The sequence below is a fragment of the Saccopteryx leptura genome, chromosome 2 (genome assembly GCF_036850995.1).
Source record: "Saccopteryx leptura isolate mSacLep1 chromosome 2, mSacLep1_pri_phased_curated, whole genome shotgun sequence".
Classification (NCBI taxonomy): Eukaryota; Metazoa; Chordata; class Mammalia; order Chiroptera; family Emballonuridae; genus Saccopteryx; species Saccopteryx leptura.
The window spans coordinates 181386127-181408833 of NC_089504.1; the positions used below are offsets into that span (position 1 = coordinate 181386127).

Genomic DNA, 22707 nt, shown 5'->3' on the forward strand with positions numbered 1-22707 from the left:
AATCATCAATTCATTTAAAAAAATGCATTTGAGGCCCTGGCCGGTTGGCTCAGTGGTAGAGTATTGGCCCAGCGTGTGGAAGTCCCGGGTACGATTCCTGGTCAGAGCACACAGGAGAAGCAACCATTTGCTTCTCTACCCTTCCCCTTCTGCAGCCAAGGCTCCACTGGAGCAAAGTTGACCTGGGTGCTGTGGACAGCTCCATGGTCTCTGCCTCAGGTGCTAGAATGGCTCTGGTTGCAGCAGAGCAATGCCCCAGATGGGCAGAGCATCACCCCCTGGTCGGCATGCCAGGTGGATCCCAGTTGGGTACATGTGGGAGTCTGCCTGTCTGTCTCCCTACTTCTAACTTATGAAAAATACAAAAAAAGAAAAAATGCATTTGACAACATTCAACACCCTTATACAATATAAACCAGTGGTAGTCAACCTGGTCCCGGCTGCCCACTAGTGGGCGTTCCAGCTTTCATGGTGGGCAGTAGCAGAGCAACCAAAGTATAAATAAAAAGATAGATTTAACTATAGTAAGTTGTTTTATAAAGATTTATTCTGCCAAACTCAGCAAAAATCTGACATAAAGTACTTGGTAAATAATTATTATTATATGCTTTAACTTGCTGTAACTCTGCTTTATAAATTTTATAAAATAAAGTTATTTCCCTACTTTATAAATCACCATTACTGTGGAACTGGTGGGCGGTTAGAAAATTTTACTACTAACAGAGATACAAAAGTTTGGGCAGTAGGTATAAAAAGGTTGACTACCCCTGATATAAACACTCAACAAACTAGGAATAAAAAGAAACAACCTCTATAAAATAAAAGCTATGTATGAAAAATCCACTGTGAACATCATATTCAGTGGTAAAAGAATGAGAGTTTTCCTTGAAAATCAAGAAGACAAAGATGCCTGCTTTTACAACTTCTATTTAACAGTGTATTGAAAGTCCTAGCCAGAGTGAGCAAACAAGTGGAAAGGAAGAGGTACGATTATCTTTGTTCACAGATGACATGATCTAATACGTAGAAAACCCTAAGATATATAGAAAACCCTGAGGGTTCCACCAAGCAAACAAAAAAACAAAACCCAAAACACAACTCTTAGAACTGATAAGTGACTTCAGCAAAGTAGGAAAACAAATTCAACATGCAGAAATCAGTTGAATTTAAAAAATTTTTTTAAAAATCGATTTTAGAAAGAAAGGAAGGGGGAAAGAGAGAGAGAAACATCAATTTGTTGTTCCACTTATCTATACATTCACTGGTTGATTACTGTATGTGCCTGGTGCAGGGATCCAACCTGCAACCATGGTATATTGGGACCACACCATAATTAACTGAGCTAACCGCTGAGGGTTCAGTTGCATTTCTACACACAGGCAACGAACAATTAAGAATTCAATTTAGCCTGAACAGATAGTGGCACAGTGAATAGACTGTTGATCTGGGACGCAGAGGACCCAGGTTTGAAATCTAGAGGTTACTGGCTTGAGAGTGGGCTCTCACTAGATTGAGTGTGGGGTTGCCGGCTTGAGCGTGGGATTATTGAAATGACCCCATGGTCGCTTGCTTGAGCCCAAAGGTCACTGGCTTAAAGCCCAAGGTTGCTGGCTTAAGCCCAAGGTCACTGGCTTGAATAAGGGGTTACTGGCTTGGCTGGGGCCTCTTGGTCAAGGCACGTATGAGAAGCAATTAATGAGCAACTTAAGTGCCACAACTAAGAGTTGATGCTCATCTCTTTCCCTTCCTGTCTGTATCACTCTCTAAAAAAAATAAATAAACTAAAAAAAAATTTAGCCTGATCTGGGACCTGGTGTCGTGCAGTGGATAGAGCATTGACCTGGAATGCTGAGGTCACTGGTTCAAAACCTTGGGCTTGCCCAGTCAAGACACTTATGAGAAGCAACTACTACAAATTCATGTTTCCTGCTCCTCCCTCTGCCCTTTCTCTCTCTCTCTCTCCCTTCTATCTAAAATCAACAAATAAAAATATTTTTTTATTTATTCATTTTAGAGAGGAAAGGGAGAGACAGAGAGGAGAGACAGAGAGAGAGAAGGGGGGGAAGAGCTGGAAGCATCAACTCCCATATGTGCCTTGACCAGGCAAGCCCAGGGTTTCGAACCGGTGACCTCAGCATTTCCAGGTCAATGCTTTATCCACTGTACCACCACAGGTCAGGCCAATATAAAATGTTTTTTTTTTTAAAAAAAGAATTCAATTTATAGCCCTGGCCAGGTGGCTCAGTGGATAAAGTGTTGTCCCAATGAATCGAGCTCATGGGTTTGGTCCCTGGTCAGGGCACAAATGAGAAGTAATCAGTAAGTACACAACTAAATGGTACAACTAAGTGGAACAATGAGTTGATGTTTCCTTCTGTTTCTCTTCCTGCCCCACCTCTCTCAAATCAATGAAAAAATTTAAAAAAGAAAAAGAATTCAATTTATAATAGCCTCATAAAAAATAAAATACGAGAGAAAAAGATGGCAGTGGAGTAGGTGGACGCACAGACGCTCAGCTCTCACCATCAAAATGGAATTCAAATCAATTTAGGAAAAATCAGCATGAAAAACCAACTCTGAACTGCAAGAACAGCTCTCAAAAACCAAGGAGCAAAGAAGAAGCCACAACAATCCTGGTAAGGAGTGCCTGAATCTCCTCTGATTAAAGGAACGGGGGGGGGGGGGGGGGGGTGAGGCTGAGAGCCCAGAGGGGATCTCACACAGGGAAAAGAGCAGAAACTGCTCACAGCCACTTGCCTGGCGACCAGGGAGCGAGGTGTGTTGAAAAGACCAGCTTATCTCCCAAATGGAAAGGACAGGGAGAGGGACAGACTGTGAGGGGCTAAGGAATGCATGAAACGAACTAAAAAAGTTGACTCATCTGTGCTGGAGGCAGCCATAGCTGAGGGAGGGACTGAACCTTTCACAAAACAGAGCTGAAGTGCTTCCGGATCAGAGATCTCCGGACATCTATCCAGCTCCAATCAGCGCAACAAGACACAGCTGAAAACAAGAAGTGAGGAGGAGGGGCAGTAACTCAGGTCTCCATGGAGATCTGAGATACACCTCCCCCTACTGAAGCTGAGAAAAAACCCTTCCCCCAGTGAGATTAGTTGGTGGAAGAGACCTTCAGAGTCTCAGGTTACACCCACAGCATTCCTGGATACAGTTTCAAGGAAGCCCCCTGCTGAGATCAGTAAACAAGACTATCACCTGTTAAGAAAACAAACAAATCAAGACTTCAAAGCTGCCCAAATCCGAAAGTGGATTACAAATAATAGCTGATACCAACCCAAGAAGACCTAGAAATAACAAACACAACTGAAAACTGGAGGCAGACAACACCAAGCCTAGACTCAACCAACTCTACAAACAAAACACCGAAAATGAGAAGACAAAAAAGTGCAATCCAAATGAAACCTTCAGGAGATGAACTGAGTGATATGGAAATAATCAAACTTCCAGATGCGGAGTTCAAAATAATGATTGTAAAGATGCTTAGGGATCTTAGAACAACAATGGATGGTCATTATGAACACCTAAATAAAGAAATAGCAAGTATAAAAAAGAATCAGTCGAAGATGACAAATACAGTATCAGAAATAAAGACCACAATGGAAGGAATTAAAAACAGGATAGAGCAGAGGATCGGATCAGCAAGTTAGAGGACAACTGGAATGAAGGCATGAAAGCAAAGAAAAGAGAAAAGAGACTCAAAAAGTCAGAGGAAACTTTTAAGAGAGCTCTGTGACAACATGAAGAGAAATAACATCCGCATCATAGGGGTTCCTGAAGAAGAAGAAAAAGAACAAGAACAAGGGATAGAGACTTTGTTCAATCATATCATAGCTGAAAACTTCCCTAAATTAATGCAAGAGAAACTCTCACAAGTCCAAGAAGCACAGAGGACTCCATTAAAGAGAAACCCAAAGAAACCTACAGCAAGACACATCATAATTAAAATACCAAAGTTAAGTGATAAAGAGAAAATATTAAAAGCTGCAAGAGAAAAAAAAGTTATCACCTACAAAGGAGCCCCCATAAGGATGACATCCGACTTCTCAACAGAAACACTTGAGGCCAGAAGGGAATGGCAAGAAATATTCAAAGTAATGCAGAACAAGAACCTACAACCGCCTGACCAGGTGGTGGCGCAGTGGATGGAGCATTGGACTGGGATGCGGAAGGCCCCAGGTTCGAGACCCCGAGGTTGCCAGCTTGAGCGCAGGCTCATTTGGCTTGAGCAAAAAGCTCACCAGCTTGGACCCAAGGTCGCTGGCTCAAGCAAGGGGTTACTCTGTCTGCTGAAGGCCCGCGGTCAAGGCACATATGAGAAAGCAATCGATGAACAACTAAGAAGTCGCAATGTGCAACAAAAAACTAATGATTCATGCTTCTCATCTCTCTCTCCGTTCCTGTCTGTCTGTCCCTGTCTATCTCTGCCTATGTAAAAAAAAAACCAAAAAAAAAAAACCAAAAAAAACAAACAAACAAACAAAAAGAACCTACAACCAAGACTACTTTATCCAGCAAGGCTATCATTTAAAATCGAAGGAGAAATAAAAAGCTTCCCAGACAAAAAACAACTAGAGGAATTCATTACAACCAAACCAATGCTGCAGGAAATGTTAAGGGGCCTGTTGTAAACAGATCAAAGTGGGAAAAGAATATAGCAAAAAAGGAATACACCTTTAAAGAAGAAAATGGCAATAAACAACTACATATCAATAATAACCTTAAATGTAAATGGATTAAATGATCCAATCAAAAGACATAGGGTAGCTGCGTGGATAAGAAAACAGGACCCATACATATGTTGTCTATAAGAGACACACCTTAGAACAAAAGACACACATAGATTGAAGGTAAAAGGATGAAAAAAACATTTCATGCAAACGGAAATGAAAAAAAAAAAGCGGGGGTAGCAATACTTATATCAGACAAATTGGACTTTTAAAACAAAGGATATAGTAAGAGATAAAGAAGGCCACTACATAATGATAAAGGGAGTAATCCAACAGGAAGATATAACTATTATAAATATCTATGCACCTAATATAGGAGTACCCAAATATATAAAGCAGACTTTGATGGATTTAAAGGGCGAGATCAATAGCAATACTATAATAGTTGGGGATTTCAATACCCCACTAACATCACTAGATAGATCCTCAAGAAAGAAAATTAACAAAGAAACAGCAGACTTATTGGAAACACTAGATCAACTCGATTTAATAGATATCTTCAGAGCCTTTCACCCTAAAGCAGCAGAATATACATTCTTTTCAAGTGCTCATGGTACATTCTCTAGGATAGACCACATGTTAGGGCACAAAAGTGCTCTCAACAAATTTAAGAGGACTGAAATCATATCAAGCACTTTCTCCGATCACAATGGCATGAAACTAGAAATGAATCACAACAGAAAAGCTCAAAAATTCTCAAACACATGGAAACTAAATAGCAGGTTGTTAAATAATGAATGGATTAAGAATGAGATCAAAGAAGAAATTAAAAAATTCCTAGAAACGAATGACAATGAGCATACAACAACTCAAAATTTATGGGACACAGCGAAGGCAGTGCTGAGAGGGAAGTTCATAGCACTACAAGCACACTTTCAGAAGCTAGAAAAAGCTCAAATAAACAACTTAACCCTGCATCTAAATGAATTAGAAAAAGAACAGCATGTAAAGCCCAAATGTAGTAGAAGGAAGGAAATAATAAAGATCAGAGCAGAAATAAATGACATAGAGGCTAAAGAAACAATACAGAGGATCAATGAAACTAGGAGCTGGTTCTTTGAAAAGGCAAACAAGATTGATGAACCTTTAACTAGACTCACCAAGAAAAAGAGAGAGAGGACTCAAATAAATAAAATTAGAAATGAGAGTGGAGAAATAACAACTGACACAACAGAAATACAAAATATTGTAAGAAAATACTATGAAGAACTGTATGCCAAAAAACTAGACAACCTAGATGAAATGGACAAATTCCTTGAAACATACAATCTTCCAGAAATCAACCTGGAAGAATCAGAAAACCTAAACAGACCCGATTACACAACAAATGAGATCAAAACAGTTATCAAAAAACTCCCAACAAAGAAAAGTTCGGGGCCCGATGGCTTCACAACGGAATTCTACCGAATATTCAAAGAAGAACTAACTCCTATCTTTCTCAAGCTATTCCAAAAAATTCAAGAGGAAGGAAGACTTCCAAGCTCCTTTTATGAGGCGAGCATAATTCTGATTCCAAAACCAGGCAAAGACAACACAAAGAAAGAAAATTATAGGCCAATATCCCTGATGAATATAGATGCTAAAATCCTCAACAAAATATTAGCAAACCGGATCCAACAATATATGGAAGAAATCATACACCATGATCAAGTGGGATTTATTCTGGGGAGGCAAGGCTGGTACAATATTCGTAAATCAATCAATGTGATTCATCACATAAACAAAAAGAAGGAGAAAAACCATATGATAATTTCAATAGATGCAGAAAAAGCATTTGATAAAATCCAGCACCCATTCATGATCAAAACTCTCAGCAAAGTGGGAATACAGGGAACATACCTCAACATGATAAAAGCCATCTATGACAAACCCACAGCCAACATCATACTCAATGGGCAAAAATTAAAAGCAATACCCTTAAGATCAGGAACAAGGCAGGGGTGCCCCCTTTCACCACTCTTATTTAACATGGTCCTGGAAGTCCTGGCCACAGCAATCAGACAAGAAGAAGAAATAAAAGGCATTCAAGTTGGAAAAGAAGAAGTAAAACTATCATTATTTGCAGATGATATGATATTGTATATAGAAAACCCTAAAGTCTCAGTCAAAAAGCTACTGGACCTGATAAATGAATTCAGCAAAGTGTCAGGATATAAAATCAATACTCAGAAATCAGAGGCATTTTTATACACCAACAATGAACAGTCAGAAAGAGAAATTAAGGAAACAATCCCCTTCACAATTACAACCAAAAAATAAAGTACCTAGGAATAAACTTAACCAAGGAGACTAAAGACTTGTACTCGGAAAATTACAAAGCATTGATAAAAGAAATCAAGGAAGATACAAACAAGTGGAAGCATATACCGTGCTCATGGTTAGGAAGAATAAACATCATTAAAATGTCTATATTACCTAAAGCAATCTATAAATTCAATGCAATACCAATTAAAATACCAATGACATACTTCAAAGATATAGACCACATATTCCAAAAATTTATATGGAACCAAAAGAGAACACGAATAGCCTCAGCCATCTTAAAAAAGAAGAATAAAGTGGGAGGTATCACACTTCCTGATATCAAGTTATACTACAAGGCCACTGTACTCAAAACAGCCTGGTACTGGTATAAGAACAGGCATATAGGTCAATGGAACAGAACAGAGAACCCAGAAATAAACCTACAGTTCTATAGACAACTGATATTTGACAAAGGAGGTAAGGAAATACAATGGAGTAAAGACAGCCTCTTTAACAACCATTTGTTGGGAAAACTGGACAGCTACCTGCAAAAACATGAAACTAGATCACCAGCTTACACCACTCACAAAAATAAACTCAAAATGGATAAAAGACTTAAATGTAGGCTGTGAAACCATAAGCATCTTAGAAGAAAACATAGGCAGTAAGCTCTCGGACATCTCTCGGAGCAATATATTTGCTGATTTATCTCTACGGGGAAGTGAAATAAAAGACAGGATAAACAAATGGGACTATATCAAACTAAAAAGCTTTTGCACAGCTAAAGACAACAAGAACAGAATAAAAAGACAAACTACACAATGGGAGAACATATTTGACAATACGTCTGATAAGGGGTTAATAACCAAAATTTATAAAGAACTTGTAAATCTCAACACCAGGAAGACAAACAATGCAATCCAAAAATGGGCAAAAGAGATGAATAGACACTTCTCCAAAGAGGACATACAGATGGCCAATAGGCATATGAAAAAATGCTCAACATCACTAATCATTAGAGAAATGCAAATTAAAACCACAATGAGATATCACCTCACACCAGTCAGAATGGCGTTCATCAACAAAACAACACAGAATAAGTGCTGGTGAGGATGTGGAGAAAAGGGAACCCTCCTGTACTGCTGGTGGGAATGCAGACTGGTGCAGCCACTGTGGAAAACAGTATGGAGATTCCTCAAAAAACTGAAAATCGAACTGCCTTTTGACCCAGCTATCCCACTTTTAGGAATATACCCCAAGGATACCATAGAACGGCTCCAAAAGGAGAAATGCACCCCCATGTTTGTGGCAGCATTGTTCACAATAGCGAAGATCTGGAAACAGCCCAAGTGTCCGTCAGAGGACGAGTGGATTAAAAAGCTTTGGTACATATATACTATGGAATACTACTCAGCCATAAGAAATGATGACATCGGATCATTTACAATAACATGGATGGACCTTGATAACATTATACGGAGTGAAATAAGTAAATCAGAAAAAAAACTAAGAACTATATGAATCCATACATAGAAGGGACATAAAAATGAGACTCAGAGACATGAACAAGAATGTGATGGCAACAGGGGTGGGGGGTGGGGGGAGGGAGGATGGGGTGAAGAAGGAGAGAGGGGTTGGGGGAGGGGAGGGGCACAAAGAAAACCAGGTAGAAGGTGACAGAAGACAATTTAACTTTGGGGGAGGGGTATACAGCACAATCAAATGTCAAAATAATCTAGAGATGTTTTCTCTCAACATATGTACCCTGATTTATCAATGTCACTGCATTAAATTTAATAAATAAATTAAAAAAAATAAAATAAAATACTTAGGAATTAATTTAATTGAAAGATTTGTATAAAGCTGAAAAAAATTAAAGAACACATAAATAAATGGAAAGACATCCCATGTCCATGGATCAGAAGACTTAATATTAAGATGTCAATATTATCCAAAGCAATCTACAGATTCAGTGAAATCCCTATCAAAATCCCAATGACATATTTTGCAGAAATAAAGAAACCCACCGTACAATCCATATGGAATCTTAGAAAATTCCAAATAGTCAAAACAAGAACAGAATAAAAAGACAAATAAATAGTCAAAACAGTCTTGAAAAAAATAACAAAGTTGGAGGACTCACACTTCTTGATTTCAAAACGTACTACAAAGTGACAATAATTGACAGTGTGGTACTGGCATAATGACAGACATAAACACCAGTGGAATAGAGAGTTCAGAAATAACTCCCACACATATGGTCAAGTTATCTCCAACTTTCAGTGGGGGAAGAGAAAGTCTTTTCAACACATGGTGCTAGGGAAACTGAATATTCATCTACCAAAGAATGAAGTTGTACCCTCCCCTAACAACACATACATAAATTAATTGAAAATTGATCAAATACTTAAACGTAAGAGCTAAAGTTATAAAACTCTTAGAAGAAAAAATAGTGAAATTCGAGGCAATGATTTCTTGAATATGATGCTAAAAGCAGAAGCAACAGAAGGAAAAATATGTAAGTTAAATCTTATGGAAATTAAAACCTGTCCATCAAAGAATACTATCAACAGAGTACAATGGCAATCCTCAGAATGGGAGAATGGGAGAAAAGATTTGCAAATCAGTTATCTGATAATGGATTAATATTCAAAATATATTTTAAAAACTTTTAAAACTAAACAACAACAATAAAACAAACAATCTAATTAAAAAATCAGCAAAGGGCTTGAATAGACATTTCTCAGAAGATATATAAATGACCAACAAGTGTGTGAAAAATGTTCACTAGGGCAATGCAAATAAAACCACAATGAGATACCACTTCATACCCATAATGATGGCTATTATTTTAAAAAACAGATGCCTGACCTGTGGTGGTGCAGTGGATAAAGTGTCGACCTGGAACGATGAGGTCCCCTGTTCAAAACCCTGCACTTGCCTGGTCAAGGTACATATGGGAGTTGATGCTTTCTGCTCCTCTCCCTTCTCTCCCTCTCTCTCTTTCTTCTCTCTCTAAAAATGGATAAATAAAAATCTAAAAAAAAAAAAAAAATAGAAAACAAGTGTGTGTGGTGCATATGAAGAAATTGAAACCCTTATGCATTATTGGTGGGAATGTAAAATGGTACAGCAAGTATGGAAAACAGTATTGTGGTTCCTCAAAAAAATTAAATAAAGAAATAGAACCAGATCCAGCAACTCCACTTCTGGGATATACACAAAAGAATTAAAAGCAGAAACTCAAACAGGTATTTGTACATCAGTGTTCATAGCACTGTTATACACAATAACTAACAGATGGAAACAACTCAAATATCAATCAACAGAAGAATAGATAAACAAAATGTGGTATATACACACAATGAAATATTATTTAGCCCTAAAAAGGAAAGAAATTCACCTGACCAGGCGGTGGCGCAGTGGATAGAGTGTCGGTCTGGGAAGCAGAAGACCCAGGTTCAAGACTCCAAAGTCGCCAGCTTGAGCGCGGGCTCATCTGGCTTGAGCAAAAAGCTCACCAGCTTGGACCCAAGGTCGCTGGCTCGAGCAAGGAGTTACTCGGTCGACTGAAGGCCCGCAGTCAAGGCACGTATGAGAAAGCAATCAATGAACAACTATGGTGTTTCAACGGAAAACTGATGATTGATGCTTCTCACCTCTCTCTGTTCCTGTCTGTCTATCCCTCTCTCTGACTCTCTCTCTGTCTCTGGAAAAAAAAAAAATCCACAGGTAAAAAAAAAAAGGGAATGAAATTTTGACACATGCTACAACATGGATGGATGAATACAGAAAACATTATACTAAATGAAAAAAGTTAGGCACAAAGGACAAATACTATGTTTCTATTTAATCAGAAGTTCCTAGGATAGTCAAACACACAGACACAAAGTGAACAATGGTTACCAGGGGTTCGGAGGAGGGGAGTTATTGTTTAATGGGTACAGAGTTTCTATATGGGATGATGAAAGTTCTGGAGATGTATAGTGGCAATAGCTGCACAACAATGTGAATGTACTTAATGCCACTTAACTACACACTTAAAAATGATTTAAATGATAAATTTTATGTTAAGTATATTTTGCTACAAAAAAAATAAAGAAATGAGACATTCCGGAGGTCCTCAAAAAATGTCAGCTGCAGGCTTCTAGTCAAGATGGTGGCATAGGTAAATGCTATTCTTGTCTCATCTCATGACCACATCAAAATCACAACTAAATTACCATCATTAAAAACTGCCTGAAGTCTGGCCAAACAGAAGTCCTATAACTAAGGAATTAAAGAAGCCACATTGAGACTGGTAGGAGGGGCAAAGGACTTGGAATGGACTGGTCCCACATCCATATGTGGTTGTTTAAAGTCAGCAGGGAGATCTGGGCCTCAGAGTTCCCCCTGAGGAACAAGGATTCCCAGCCTGACACCAGGGTTCCATCCCACGGTTCCAATGCTGGAAGAAGAATGTCTAAGCACTGGGTTCTACACATGAAACTAATATAATATCTTCCGTCAACTGTAATTAAAAAATAAAAAATTGTTTTAAGAAAAAGTGTATGATACTGGATGCTGTGGAACACTGCTCAGATGCCACCTTCAGGACCAAGGCACCTATCCCTCAGCTCTTGAATCCTTCTCCAGGAAGTGCCATTGGCTGAAGGAAGCTGTCTTTCCCTGGTGGCAACCTACATCTAATGATCGATTATTGTGAGGATACAAAAGTCTGACTCCTTTGCCTTTGAAAGGCTGTCCCAACCTCACAGCTTCTTCTAGGGTCAGCCACAGCCGTTACCACTGTGTCACAGTTCAAATTCTTCCCCTGCCAAAGTCTGCTCACAGATGTTAATTCTTGAGAACCTTGCTACTAACCAGCCTTGCAGATGGCAAATCTCCATCTCAGAGTCTTTTGCCTAGAAACTACAACCTTAGAAATTACAAGAGAAAATTATCTTATTTAATGTATTAGAAATATAACTCCCACATTCCCCTACTCCTACTTGGTACCTGATTCTCAGTTGGTCATTTTCTGAGTAGAGGCGCAAAACGTGTTCCCGTTCCTGGAAGAGGCAGAACTGCATATCACTTAGAGCTTTCTGCAATTCAGCAACCTCTTCCTCCCTCTGCTGCAAATCCCATTCTCGTTTGTGCTGAAAAAAGTAGATGAAAAGATAATAAGCTTCACAGAAGTTCCTCTTATTGAATGTGGAAGAGTCAGTTCATGTAGATACATTACAATGTGAATAGTTTCACCAATACAGACGTCAAATGACAATACATTATATGTAGACTTGAGTTTAAAAGTTGCAGGGTGAGCCCTGGCCGGTTGCTCAGTGGTAGAGTGTTGGCCTGGCGTGTAGAAGTCCCGGGTTCGATTCCCGGCCAGGGCACACAGGAGAAGCGCCCATTTGCTTCTCCACCCCTCCCCCTCTCCTTCATCTCTGTCTCTCTCTTCCCCTCCCGCAGCCGAGGCTCCATTGGAGTAGAGATGGCCCGGGCGCTGGGGATGGCTCCTTGGCCTCTGCCCCAGGCACTAGAGTGGCTCTGGTCGTGGCAGAGCATCGCCTCCTGGTGGGCAGAGCGTCGCCCCCTGGTGGGCGTGCCGGGTGGATCCCGGTCGGGCGCATGCGGGAGTCTGTCTGTCTCTCCCGGTTTCTAGCTTCAGAAAAATACAAAAAAAAAAAAAAAAGAAAAAGAAAGAAAAGAAAAGTTGCAGGGTGAGTATGATATTTGCATGTAATGTCAAAGCTCTCATATTTTCCTTTTACAAACCACAGAACCCAGAATGCCAGTTGGTACACCTGTTCAAGTCACAATTTATTTATTTACTTAAAATGAATTTATTGGGGTGACATTGGTTAGTAAAATTAGATAGGTTTCAGGTGCGCAATTCTATAATACATCATGTGTATATTGTATTGTGTATTCACCGCTCTAAGTCAAGTCTCCTTCCATCACCATTTATCCCCCTTTTAGACTCTTCTTTTTTAAAAATGCTTTCTATTCACTAGCATTATGAAATTTTGGAACACAAAGATAAAAGAGTATGTTTCTTGCCTAGAGCTAAGGAATTTTGTGGAGAGACAGATAGGTAAACAATTAAAATAATTATTTAAAAAAATTTTTATTGATTGATTTTAGTGAGAGAAAAAGGGAGAGGGGGAGAAGAGCGAGTGAGAGAGAGGGAGAGGAACATAGATTCGTTCCTGTATGTGCTCTTACCAGGGACTGAATCAGCAACCTCTGTGCCTTGGGATGATGCTCTAACCAACGGAGCTAACCGGCCAGGGCAAAAATAAAGTATTTAACAGAGGAACATGCCTAGTAAAATGGTAGAGGGAGAAAGTATGGAAGAAGTAAAAATCTCTGAAGCTTTTTTGGGAAGTCAGAGACCACCATCAAAAAGTAAAGCTTGTGCTTGACCAGGTGGTGGCGCAGTGGATAGAGCATCAGACTGGGATATAGAGGACCCAGGTTCAAGACCCTGAGGTCACCAGCTTGAACGCGGGCTCATCTGGTTTGAGCAAAAGCTCACCAGCTTGGACCCAAGGTTGCTGGCTCGAGCAAGGGGTTACTCCGTCTGCTGTAGCCCCACGGTCAAGGCACAGGTGAGAAAGCAATTAATGAACTAAGGTGTCGCAACGAAAAACTAATGATTGATGCTTCTCATCTCTCTCCATTCCTGTCTGTCTGTACCTATCTATCCCTCTCTCTGACTCTCTCTCATTGTCTGTGTAAAAAAAAAAAAAAGTAAAGCTTGAGAGAAGACTGCTAGAGACAAGATGAGGGTTGGTACTCTTGAGAAAAGAGAACTGTAAATACAGAACCAACCAAGAGTTGTAAATGTTTGGACAACCAGAAGTATTTTAGTATTACTGGAGTGCAAAGTGAGAGGCAGAATGAAGAAGTATGAGACTAGAGGATAGGACACTGGTACACTGGTTAAGGAAGATATTGTAATAATGCAGATAAGCTCTAACAAGATTCCAAACTAGTGTTGAGGCAATATGATGAAGATGTTGAAATGGATTAAGGGATATTTAGGAAGCAGAATCAACAGAACTTACTAAATGATTGAATGTAGGGGCTGGGCAAAATTATAGGTAATCATATCATTTAATAAGACACAGAATAAAGAGAAAAGAGATAAGAAATGGAAGGAGGGCCTGACAAGGCTGTGGTGCAGTGGGTAGAGCATCAGCCTGGGATGCTGAGGACCCAGGTTCGAAACCCTGAGGTCACTGGTGAGCCCTGAGCACGGGCTCACCAGCTTGAGCGCGGGGGTTGCTGGCTTGAGCATGGGATCATAGACATGATCCCATGGTCACTGGCTTGAGCCCAAAAGTTGCTGACTTGAGCCCAAAGGTTGCTGGCTTGAGCAAGGGGTCACTGGCTCGGCTGGAGCCCCCCAGTCAAGGCACATATAAGAAAGCAATCAATGAACTAAGGTGCCACAACTATGAGTTGATGCTTCTCATCTCTCTCCCTTCCTGTCTGTCTGTCTCTGTTTGTCCCTCCCTTGCACTCTCCCCCTCTCTTGCTCGCTAAAAAAAACAGAAAAGAAAAAAATGAAAAGAAATGGAGGGAGGGAAAATGGTAGTGGTTCATGTGTACATGTGGGTAGATTAGTTCAGATATAAACATATTAACATGGAACGCAGGAGAAAAGAGTCAGCATTAGCTATTCTGGATGTTATCATTCCATACATAGTAGTATAGATAAAAACAAGATCATTTATGGTAGAATCTGCAAGAACATTTAAGATTAAGGAAGGGAAACTGTTTATGCAAACTGACAGATGAGATAAAAACTGAGCCTGACCTGTGGTGGCGCAGTGGATAAAGCATCAACCTGGAAATGCTGAGGTCGCCGGTTCAAAACCCTGGGTTTGCCTGGTCAAGGCACATATGGGAGTTGATGCTTCCAGCTCCTCCCCCCTTCTCTCTCTCTGTCTCTCTCCTCTCTCTCCCTCTCTGTCTCTCTCTCTCCTCTCTAAAAATGAATAAATAAAATTTAAAAAAAAAAACAGAAAAAAAATGATACAGAATCAAGAAAAGAAGGAGAGTTTTAAGGAAGCAGAGATCAACAGTGACAGATACTGCAGAGGTCACAAACAGAAGAGATCATTTTTGCAAATGGGTATTATAGACCAAAGAAGTAGGTTTAGTGCGGGGGTAGTCAACCTTCTTATACCTACCGCCCACTTTTGTATCTCTGTTAGTAGTAAAATTTTCTAACTGCCCACCAGTTCCACAGTAATGGTGATTTATAAAGTAGGGAAGTAACTTTATAAAATTTATAAAGCAGAGTACAGCAAGTTAAAGCATATAGTAATAATTACTTACCAAGTACTTTATGTTGGATTTTCGCTGAGTTTGGCAGAATAAATCTTTATAAAACACCTTACTATAGTTAAATCTATCTTTTTATTTATACTTTGGTTGCTCCGCTACCGCCCACCATGAAAGCTGGAACGCCCACTAGCGGGCGGTAGGGCCCAGGTTGACTACCACTGGTTTAGTGGAACAGTAAGGAGAAACCAAATTATAGTCACAGAGACATAAGTGAGTGATAAAGTCAAACTATTCTAGAAGTGGGGTTACAAAAAGAGTAGAGTGGGAAATACAACTCAAGAATGGTGGGGTTTTTGTTTTTTGTTTTTTAAGTTGGGAAAAGCCCATGTTAAGCAAGAGGTTAAAAACAGAACACAAAAAGAAGAAAGATGATGCGGGTTTGTTTGAAGGAAAAAGGGATGAGGGTCAGGTAGAGTGTTGGATCAACTCAGCTTGAAGAGGGAGAGACATCTTGTCTTTGAAGCAATAAGAAAGAGGAAAGGGGCCCTGGCCGGTTGGCTCAGTGGTAGAGCGTCAGCCTGGCGTGCGGGGGACCCGAGTTCGATTCCCGGCCAGGGCACATAGGAGAAGCGCCCATTTGCTTCTCCACCCCCCCCCTTTCTCTCTGTCTCTCTCTTCCCCTCCCACAGCCAAGGCTCCATTGGAGCAAAGATGGCCTGGGCGCTGGGGATGGCTCCTTGGCCTCTGCCCCAGGCGCTAGAGTGGCTCTGGTCGCGGCAGAGCGACTCCCCGGAGGGGAGAGCATCGCCCCCTGGTGGGCGTGCCGGGTGGATCCCGGTCGGGCACATGCGGGAGTCTGTCTGTCTCTCCCCGTTTCCAGCTTCAGAAAAATACAAAAAAAAAAAAAAAAAAGAAAGAAAGAAAGAGGAAAGATGGACACAGATGTAGGTGACAGTGGATGGGAAGAAGTCATACATGATAGTTGTATTTCCTCTGTGAACTAGGAAGATTGCCTGGCGAGAGATGGCTAAGACGGGGTTGCAGACTGGAACAGAGTAGGCAAGGTACAGCACAGGTGGGGAGGGAGAAGGAACTGACTAGGGAAAGGCAAGGAAAACTGTTGTGTAATGACCGGGATACAGATGAGTTTGTTTACCATAAATTCCCTAATGATTTGTGACCTTTCTAGGACAGTGATTCACAACTAGAGGCAATTTTGCTTGTGCCCTAGGAGAAATTTGACAACATCTGCAGGCACTTTTGATGGTGACAGCTGGGGGTGGGGTGAGGGTATGTGTTTGTGTGCTACTGGTATCTAGTAAGTTGAGGCCAAAGAAGCTGCAAAACATCTTACAAATCATAGGATAGTTCCCACAATAAAGAATTACCAAGTCCAAAATGTCATTAGTGCCAAGGGTGAGAAACCCTGTTCTAGGAGAATAGGATTCAATTATAGCAGGCATCCCCAAACTACGACCCGCCGGCCACATACAGCCCCCTGAGACCATTTATCTGCCCCCGCCGCACTTCCGGAAGGGGCACCACTTTCATTGGTGGTCAGTGAGAAGAGCACTGTATGTGGCAGTCCTCCAACGGTCTAAGGGACAGTGAACTGGCCCCCTGTGTAAAATGTTTGGGGACCCCTGAATTATAGCTATGCAAGTGAAGCAAAAGAATAAGCAAGGGGTCAAGTGCAGACAGTACAATTATTACTGAAGTGGAGTGTGACAGTGTTCAGGTTAGAAGGGAAGGATGTAATGTCACAGACAGACATACAGCATTTGGAAAACTGGGAAGTCAAGGAACCATGGAGGTACTAATGAAGTCAGGTGCACGGGGCTGAAGGAACTAGAAGTATAAGAGAGATGGAGATGTATGAGTTTAAGATTTTGGAAGTGGAGCAGTTTGGGGGGAATTATGATCTAATGAGGGGCCCAAAGGGTAGGTAGCTAGGCTGGGTAGAAGGGAACTGAAAAGCATCCACCTGTGATACAAGTTGGCACTTCCAGAGCTTCTTTCAGTCATGGATAGACCTATTCAGAGCCCTAAAAGGGCGTGCATCCTCTCTTTCTCACCTCTCCTTCACAAGCTTCTTTGTATAACTCCAGTTTCTTTAACAGGTCCTCATTTTCTGCCTCACACTCAGACATCTTCTTTTGATAATATTCCAGAAGCTCCCGAGAAGGGCAGAGAAGAGCCAGACGATCTTCCATGGAAGGCAAAGGAGTTGACTCCACTGACTCTGAGAAAGACACACCCTTCCACCTGGTAGAACCACTGCGACCACACGCAGCACCATGTTTGGAAACAGTTGTCAGCCTATGTGAAATTAGAACGATATATTCATTAAACTGTCTAAACATTTATTTATTTATTTTAATAAGATTTATTGGGGTGGCATTGGTTAATAGAATTATATAGGTGTCGGGTATACAATTCTAAAACACATCATCTGTACTCTGCACTGTGCTCACCACTCCAAGTCAAGTCTTCTTCTATCACCATTTATCACCCCCTTACCCTGTTCTACCTCTCCCAACCCCCTGTTTAAACATTTATGAAACATAATTTCTTAAATAAAAAAGAGGTTTATGTTCTTAAAGTGTGTATAAATAATAAATTTTTAAAATTCATTTTAAAGTCGAATATAAAATGAGACCAGATAACAGTTCGAAAATTTAATACCTAAGACATACATCAATAGGAACAATTATACACTGCTAATAAAGTGTATCTTGGTGAAATGACAGACAATAAATTGGAAGAATCTAGTAAAATTACAATTCCTCTTGTTCTAGAGAAACTCCTGCACACTTGCATAAGGTGACACAAAAGAAAATGTCCATAGTAACATTACGTGAGTCAGCATTAGAAACTATAATCGAGTCACTAACCTCACAGCCACATCAGATCCTAATCTCTAGCAGTGGAGACATGTGAATTCCACAGACCAAGACTAGACAAGATCTAAGGGTAATCAAAGGCTGAACAAGAAGTATTTTTAAGCTAAAACAATGAAAGTTAGAAAATGAGTGATGCAGAAGTGAAGAAACCGTCATGTGAAAATTAATCCATTCTGACTGATTGCAATGTACAAGGTTACAAAACAGACACAGAGTGGAAAAACTTGATTCCAGAAGCCCAGAGTTGTAACTAATGAAGGTTATGGTAAGCACTTTTAATAAGTGAACATGTATAGAAGAGATACTAAAGTGTATTTTCAGCTAACTTGAAGAAAAAAACTAGTACCTCAATCACAAAAAACTGGTGACAAATACTATTTTACTCAATGTTTCATGTTTTCCAAGGGAGTTGCTTTATAACAACTTTGAAAAACAGGTTAGTAGATGAACTAAGAGGTATTTCTGAGATTTGGCAGCTGAGAGGTGTGGCAATGAGCAGGAGGAAGACATGTCATGAGGCAAGGTGATGGCAGAACCAGAATTCCAAGTCCCCTGCACATGTTGGTTGGCTCCTCTGTAATCCAGGATGCACTGGACTAGGCCCACTCAAACAGTCTGGATTCTAGTGTTACCATTTAATATGTCTTACTTTTAAATCTAAATTCTAATTAAGAATAGAGAAATGAGTCTGACATATTTCAAATCCAGAGTGTAGAAGTATACTTCCAAAGTTCTTATAGTTCCTAAGCTAACTTATACTAAGACTACAGAAATCTTGATTCTTTTTTAAAAATTAAAATTTATGGGGGTGACACTGGTTAATAAAAGTCTTGATTCTTTAACAACTCGAAAATAAGCAAATGTCTTACTTTTTGCAGATAGGGGTATGTGTCGGGGTAAAGTTCATGCTGTGTTTTTCACACCTGTCAAACACAAAAATTCGGAATGAGAAAGCAGGAACAGAACAAAACAGTATATAACACTCAGACTGCTTTCTTCTCCAACATTACATGTGCCTGCTGGTAAGAACGTAATATTTCTGCCTGACAAGGTGGTGGCGCAGTGGATAGAGCACCGGACTGGGATGTGGAGGACCCAGGTTCGAGACCCCGAAGTCGCCAGCTTGAGCGCGGGCTCATCTGGTTTGAGCAAAAGCTCACCAGCTTGGACCCAAGGTTGCTGGCTCGGGCAAGGGGTTACTTGGTCTGCTGAAGGCCCGCGGTCAAGGCACATATGAGAAAGCAATCAATGAACAACTAAGGTGTCTCAACGAAAAACTGATGATTGATGCTTCTCATCTCTCTCTGTTCCTGTCTGTCTGTCCCTGTCTATCCCTCTCTCTGACTCTCTGTCTCTGTAAAAAAAAAAAAAAAAAAAGGTAATATGACTTTTAAATTTTTGTAAGGCAGTCTTTGTTGTTATTTACAAATAAAATCAGAATGGCATTTAATATTTGGATGGGTAAGCATGTCAAGAGAAACCTCCTTAGTATGAAGGTTATCTGCAACAATGAAAAAGGAACTTACAATCTTTTAGCTGAAATTATAGGAGAGGAAGATAGTAAGTGGAGATTAAGGTAGAGGACCCATTATGCCAAATTTAAGATAACCACAAAGCCATTGATATTACCTTTATTTGGTGTGCTATATCTATTGTTCATCTTAGAGAAAGAAAAAAAATATCACTTATAAGCTTTAAAAGATTCATTCACAATCTCCATTCCAATTAATTAGTTTTTTTTTTTTTTTTTAGAGACAACGTTTATTTAGAAAGTTACAGAGGTAGTAGAAGTAAGCCAGCTGGGCTGTGTAGGCTCAGGAAACAAGTTACAGAAATGAAAGAAGAGCCCCTGGAGTTTAGGAGAGAGAAAGCAAAGGTAAAGCCCTGTGGGAAGAACAGGGGTGGAGGGGGAGGGAAAGGACAAGGCACACATCTCTTAAAATCCCTCTACTTTGAATATTATCACAGAGATTTACAGGAAGACAAATCTCAGGTAAGCAATACTAAGGTGAGGGAGGGAGAAGGGGAATTGACTGCTTCTCATACATGCCCCCACCAACCACAGCTAGTCAGACTACCTTAGGATAGAGACAGTGCCCTATGGATAGAGCTGGCAACCCCTCAAGGAAATGATCAAACCTCTGTGGTCAAACAAGCAATCTCTGAGCTAGGAGCTCAGGGACTATGCTCTATACACTGAGCCACCAGCCAGGGCTAGGGAAAGTTTTCTTATCAAGCATGTTTTGTCTGTCCATTCCGATTTTGAGCCAGTCAAGAGATGACATAATGTCCTGTTCTTATGCTCCACCTTGTATATATTTATTTGCTTACAATCTTCAGTCCTTGAGAAACATTTTTGTGAAAAAGACTGAAGAGATAATAACTATTGATAATTCCATAACCGTTTTTCCTGCTGGGAACTTCAGCGCACCACTCTCCTAGTCCTTGAAACCTTTTCTCATTTGGCTACTAGGACACATGTTTCTGGTTCTCCTCCTTCCCCACTGGTCATTAACTTTTAGTCACTGCTAGTTCCTCCTTATCTTTATACTTATTGCTTTGATGACCTCATGATGTCACGTGGTTTTCCAGTGTACACCTCCAGTCCTCTCTCTGCCCTCCACTCCAGACTCACACATACCTCACCACCGACTTTCACTCCATATCACCACTTAGACATCTAACAGGTCTCGCAAGTTTTAACAAGTCCAAAACTAAGCTCCTGATATATACTTCCGACCACCAAACCTGACCTCTCAGAATTCTATGTCCCAGTAATTACTAACACTATTATGACAGTTGTTACCATTGTTTAGAACAGCAAACTTGGAGAAGTTTTACTCCTCTTTGTTTTACAAGCTACACTGAATCCATTAGCAAATTCTACTGGTTCTATCAACAATGTATCTAAAATATGACAGTCACTAATGTCATGCCCTGTTCCAAACCCCCTGTAATTTCTTGCCTGGATAGCCACAATGGTCCCTCTGCATCCACTCTCAACTCCACCCCCTAGAGCAGTAAACTTGCGGCCCGCCGAACAATTTTGTGCGGCCCGCAGACTAATCCACGAAGTTCAAAATATTTTGGATAAAATTAAGTAAGCCTAGGGGCCTACTTGTATTTTTCATTTCTCTAGCATCCTAGCTAGATATTAGCTTAGTTAACAGCAGTTGTGATGCGAACTACAGTTTCTGGTCGTTTTGTGACACTGAGTAAACTGCATGTACGATTGTGCTTGTACTGATTTTTTTTTTGTTTTCAACTGCAGTGAGAAAAGTGTTGCGTAACAGTTGCCTTTTGTAGACCTAGTGCGGCCCCCCTAATGGCTGTGATCTTGCTCTGCGGCCCACATGCTGAGTTGAGTTTGAGACCCCTGCCCTAGAGTCTCTTCAACACAGCAGTTAAAGTGATTAAACTATGTCAATACACAAACTTCCTCTGCTCAAAAGCCTCCAATAAGTTTTCATTTTACTCAGAGAGCCACAGTCTTTAAGACAGCCTATAAGGTCCTACATGGTTCAGCTATCCCACTACTTCTGTGAACTCATCTTCTCTTCCCCTTGCTCACAGCTCCAACAACACTGGCCTCTTCGCTGTTCTTCAAACATACCGGCTGAACTACTTCAGAGCTCCTGCACTTACAGTTCTCTGCCTATAACGCGCTGTTCCCATTTATCTATATGGCTTTCCCCCTCTCATTCAAGGCTTAAATGTTGCTTTCTTGGTGAAGTCCTCCTTGACATTTTGGTATTCCCTTACGTCCTGTCTGCTTTCATTTTTCCTTAACACTTATCTGACATATTTTATGTATTGGCTCCCCACACTGGAATGGGGAAATTCACTCAGAGCGGGCATTTTTAATCTATTGTGTTCACTGCTGTACCCCCAGTAACTATAGTGCCTGGTTCATAGTTGGAGCTCAGTACATTTTTTTAATAAAAAATATTTTAATCCAATATGAATTTGACTCTCTTCAACATTTCAACATCTTTTTTACCCTTTATCTTTTTTTTCTTTTTTTCTTTTTTTTTTTAGCAAGAGAGACAGAGACAGGAAGGGAGGGAGATAAGAAGCATTAACTTGTAGTTGTAGCTCCTTAGTTGTTCATTAATTGCTTCTCATATGTGCCTTGGCTGGGGGACCCCAGCCGAACCAGTGACACCTTGCTCAAGCCAGTGGCCTTGGGCTTCAAGCCAGCAACTTTTGGGCTCAAGCCAGTGACCATGGGATCAAGATCCCATGCTCAAGCTGGCTAGCCTGCATTCAAGACAGATGACCCTGCATTCAAACCAGCAACCTTGGGTTTCAAACCTAGATCTCAGCGGCCCAGGTCGATGCTCTATCCACTGTGCCAACACCAGTCAGGTACCATCTCTCTCTTTACTCTCATGTTTAAAAGATTACTTTCCTTCTTCAAATTTACCTCCTTCTACAAAACTTCTCCAAATTAGGTCAATTTGCCTCTTACAGAAAATAACCTAGAAAATAAAAATGGTAATTGGGTTGGTATAGTAGGATTATGACAG

At 40.5% G+C, this 22707-nt stretch overlaps 1 protein-coding gene across 2 annotated transcripts in view; it reads right to left on the reverse strand.

Moving 5' to 3' along the window:
- CCDC77 (coiled-coil domain containing 77) overlaps positions 1–22707 on the reverse strand; it is a 42617-nt gene that overhangs the window by 16697 nt on the left and 3213 nt on the right. The window contains exons 2-4 of one of the 2 annotated variants that reach the window (XM_066365847.1): positions 19048–19101; positions 17351–17552; positions 11988–12130 (exon numbers count right to left, since the gene is read on the reverse strand). In XM_066365847.1, coding sequence (XP_066221944.1) covers positions 11988–12130; positions 17351–17552; positions 19048–19085 — 383 coding nt within the window. In that variant the 5' untranslated portion in view covers positions 19086–19101. Of the gene's footprint in view, positions 1–11987; positions 12131–17350; positions 17595–19047; positions 19102–22707 lie in introns of both variants that reach the window. The other variant, XM_066365846.1, reaches the window with a different exon arrangement.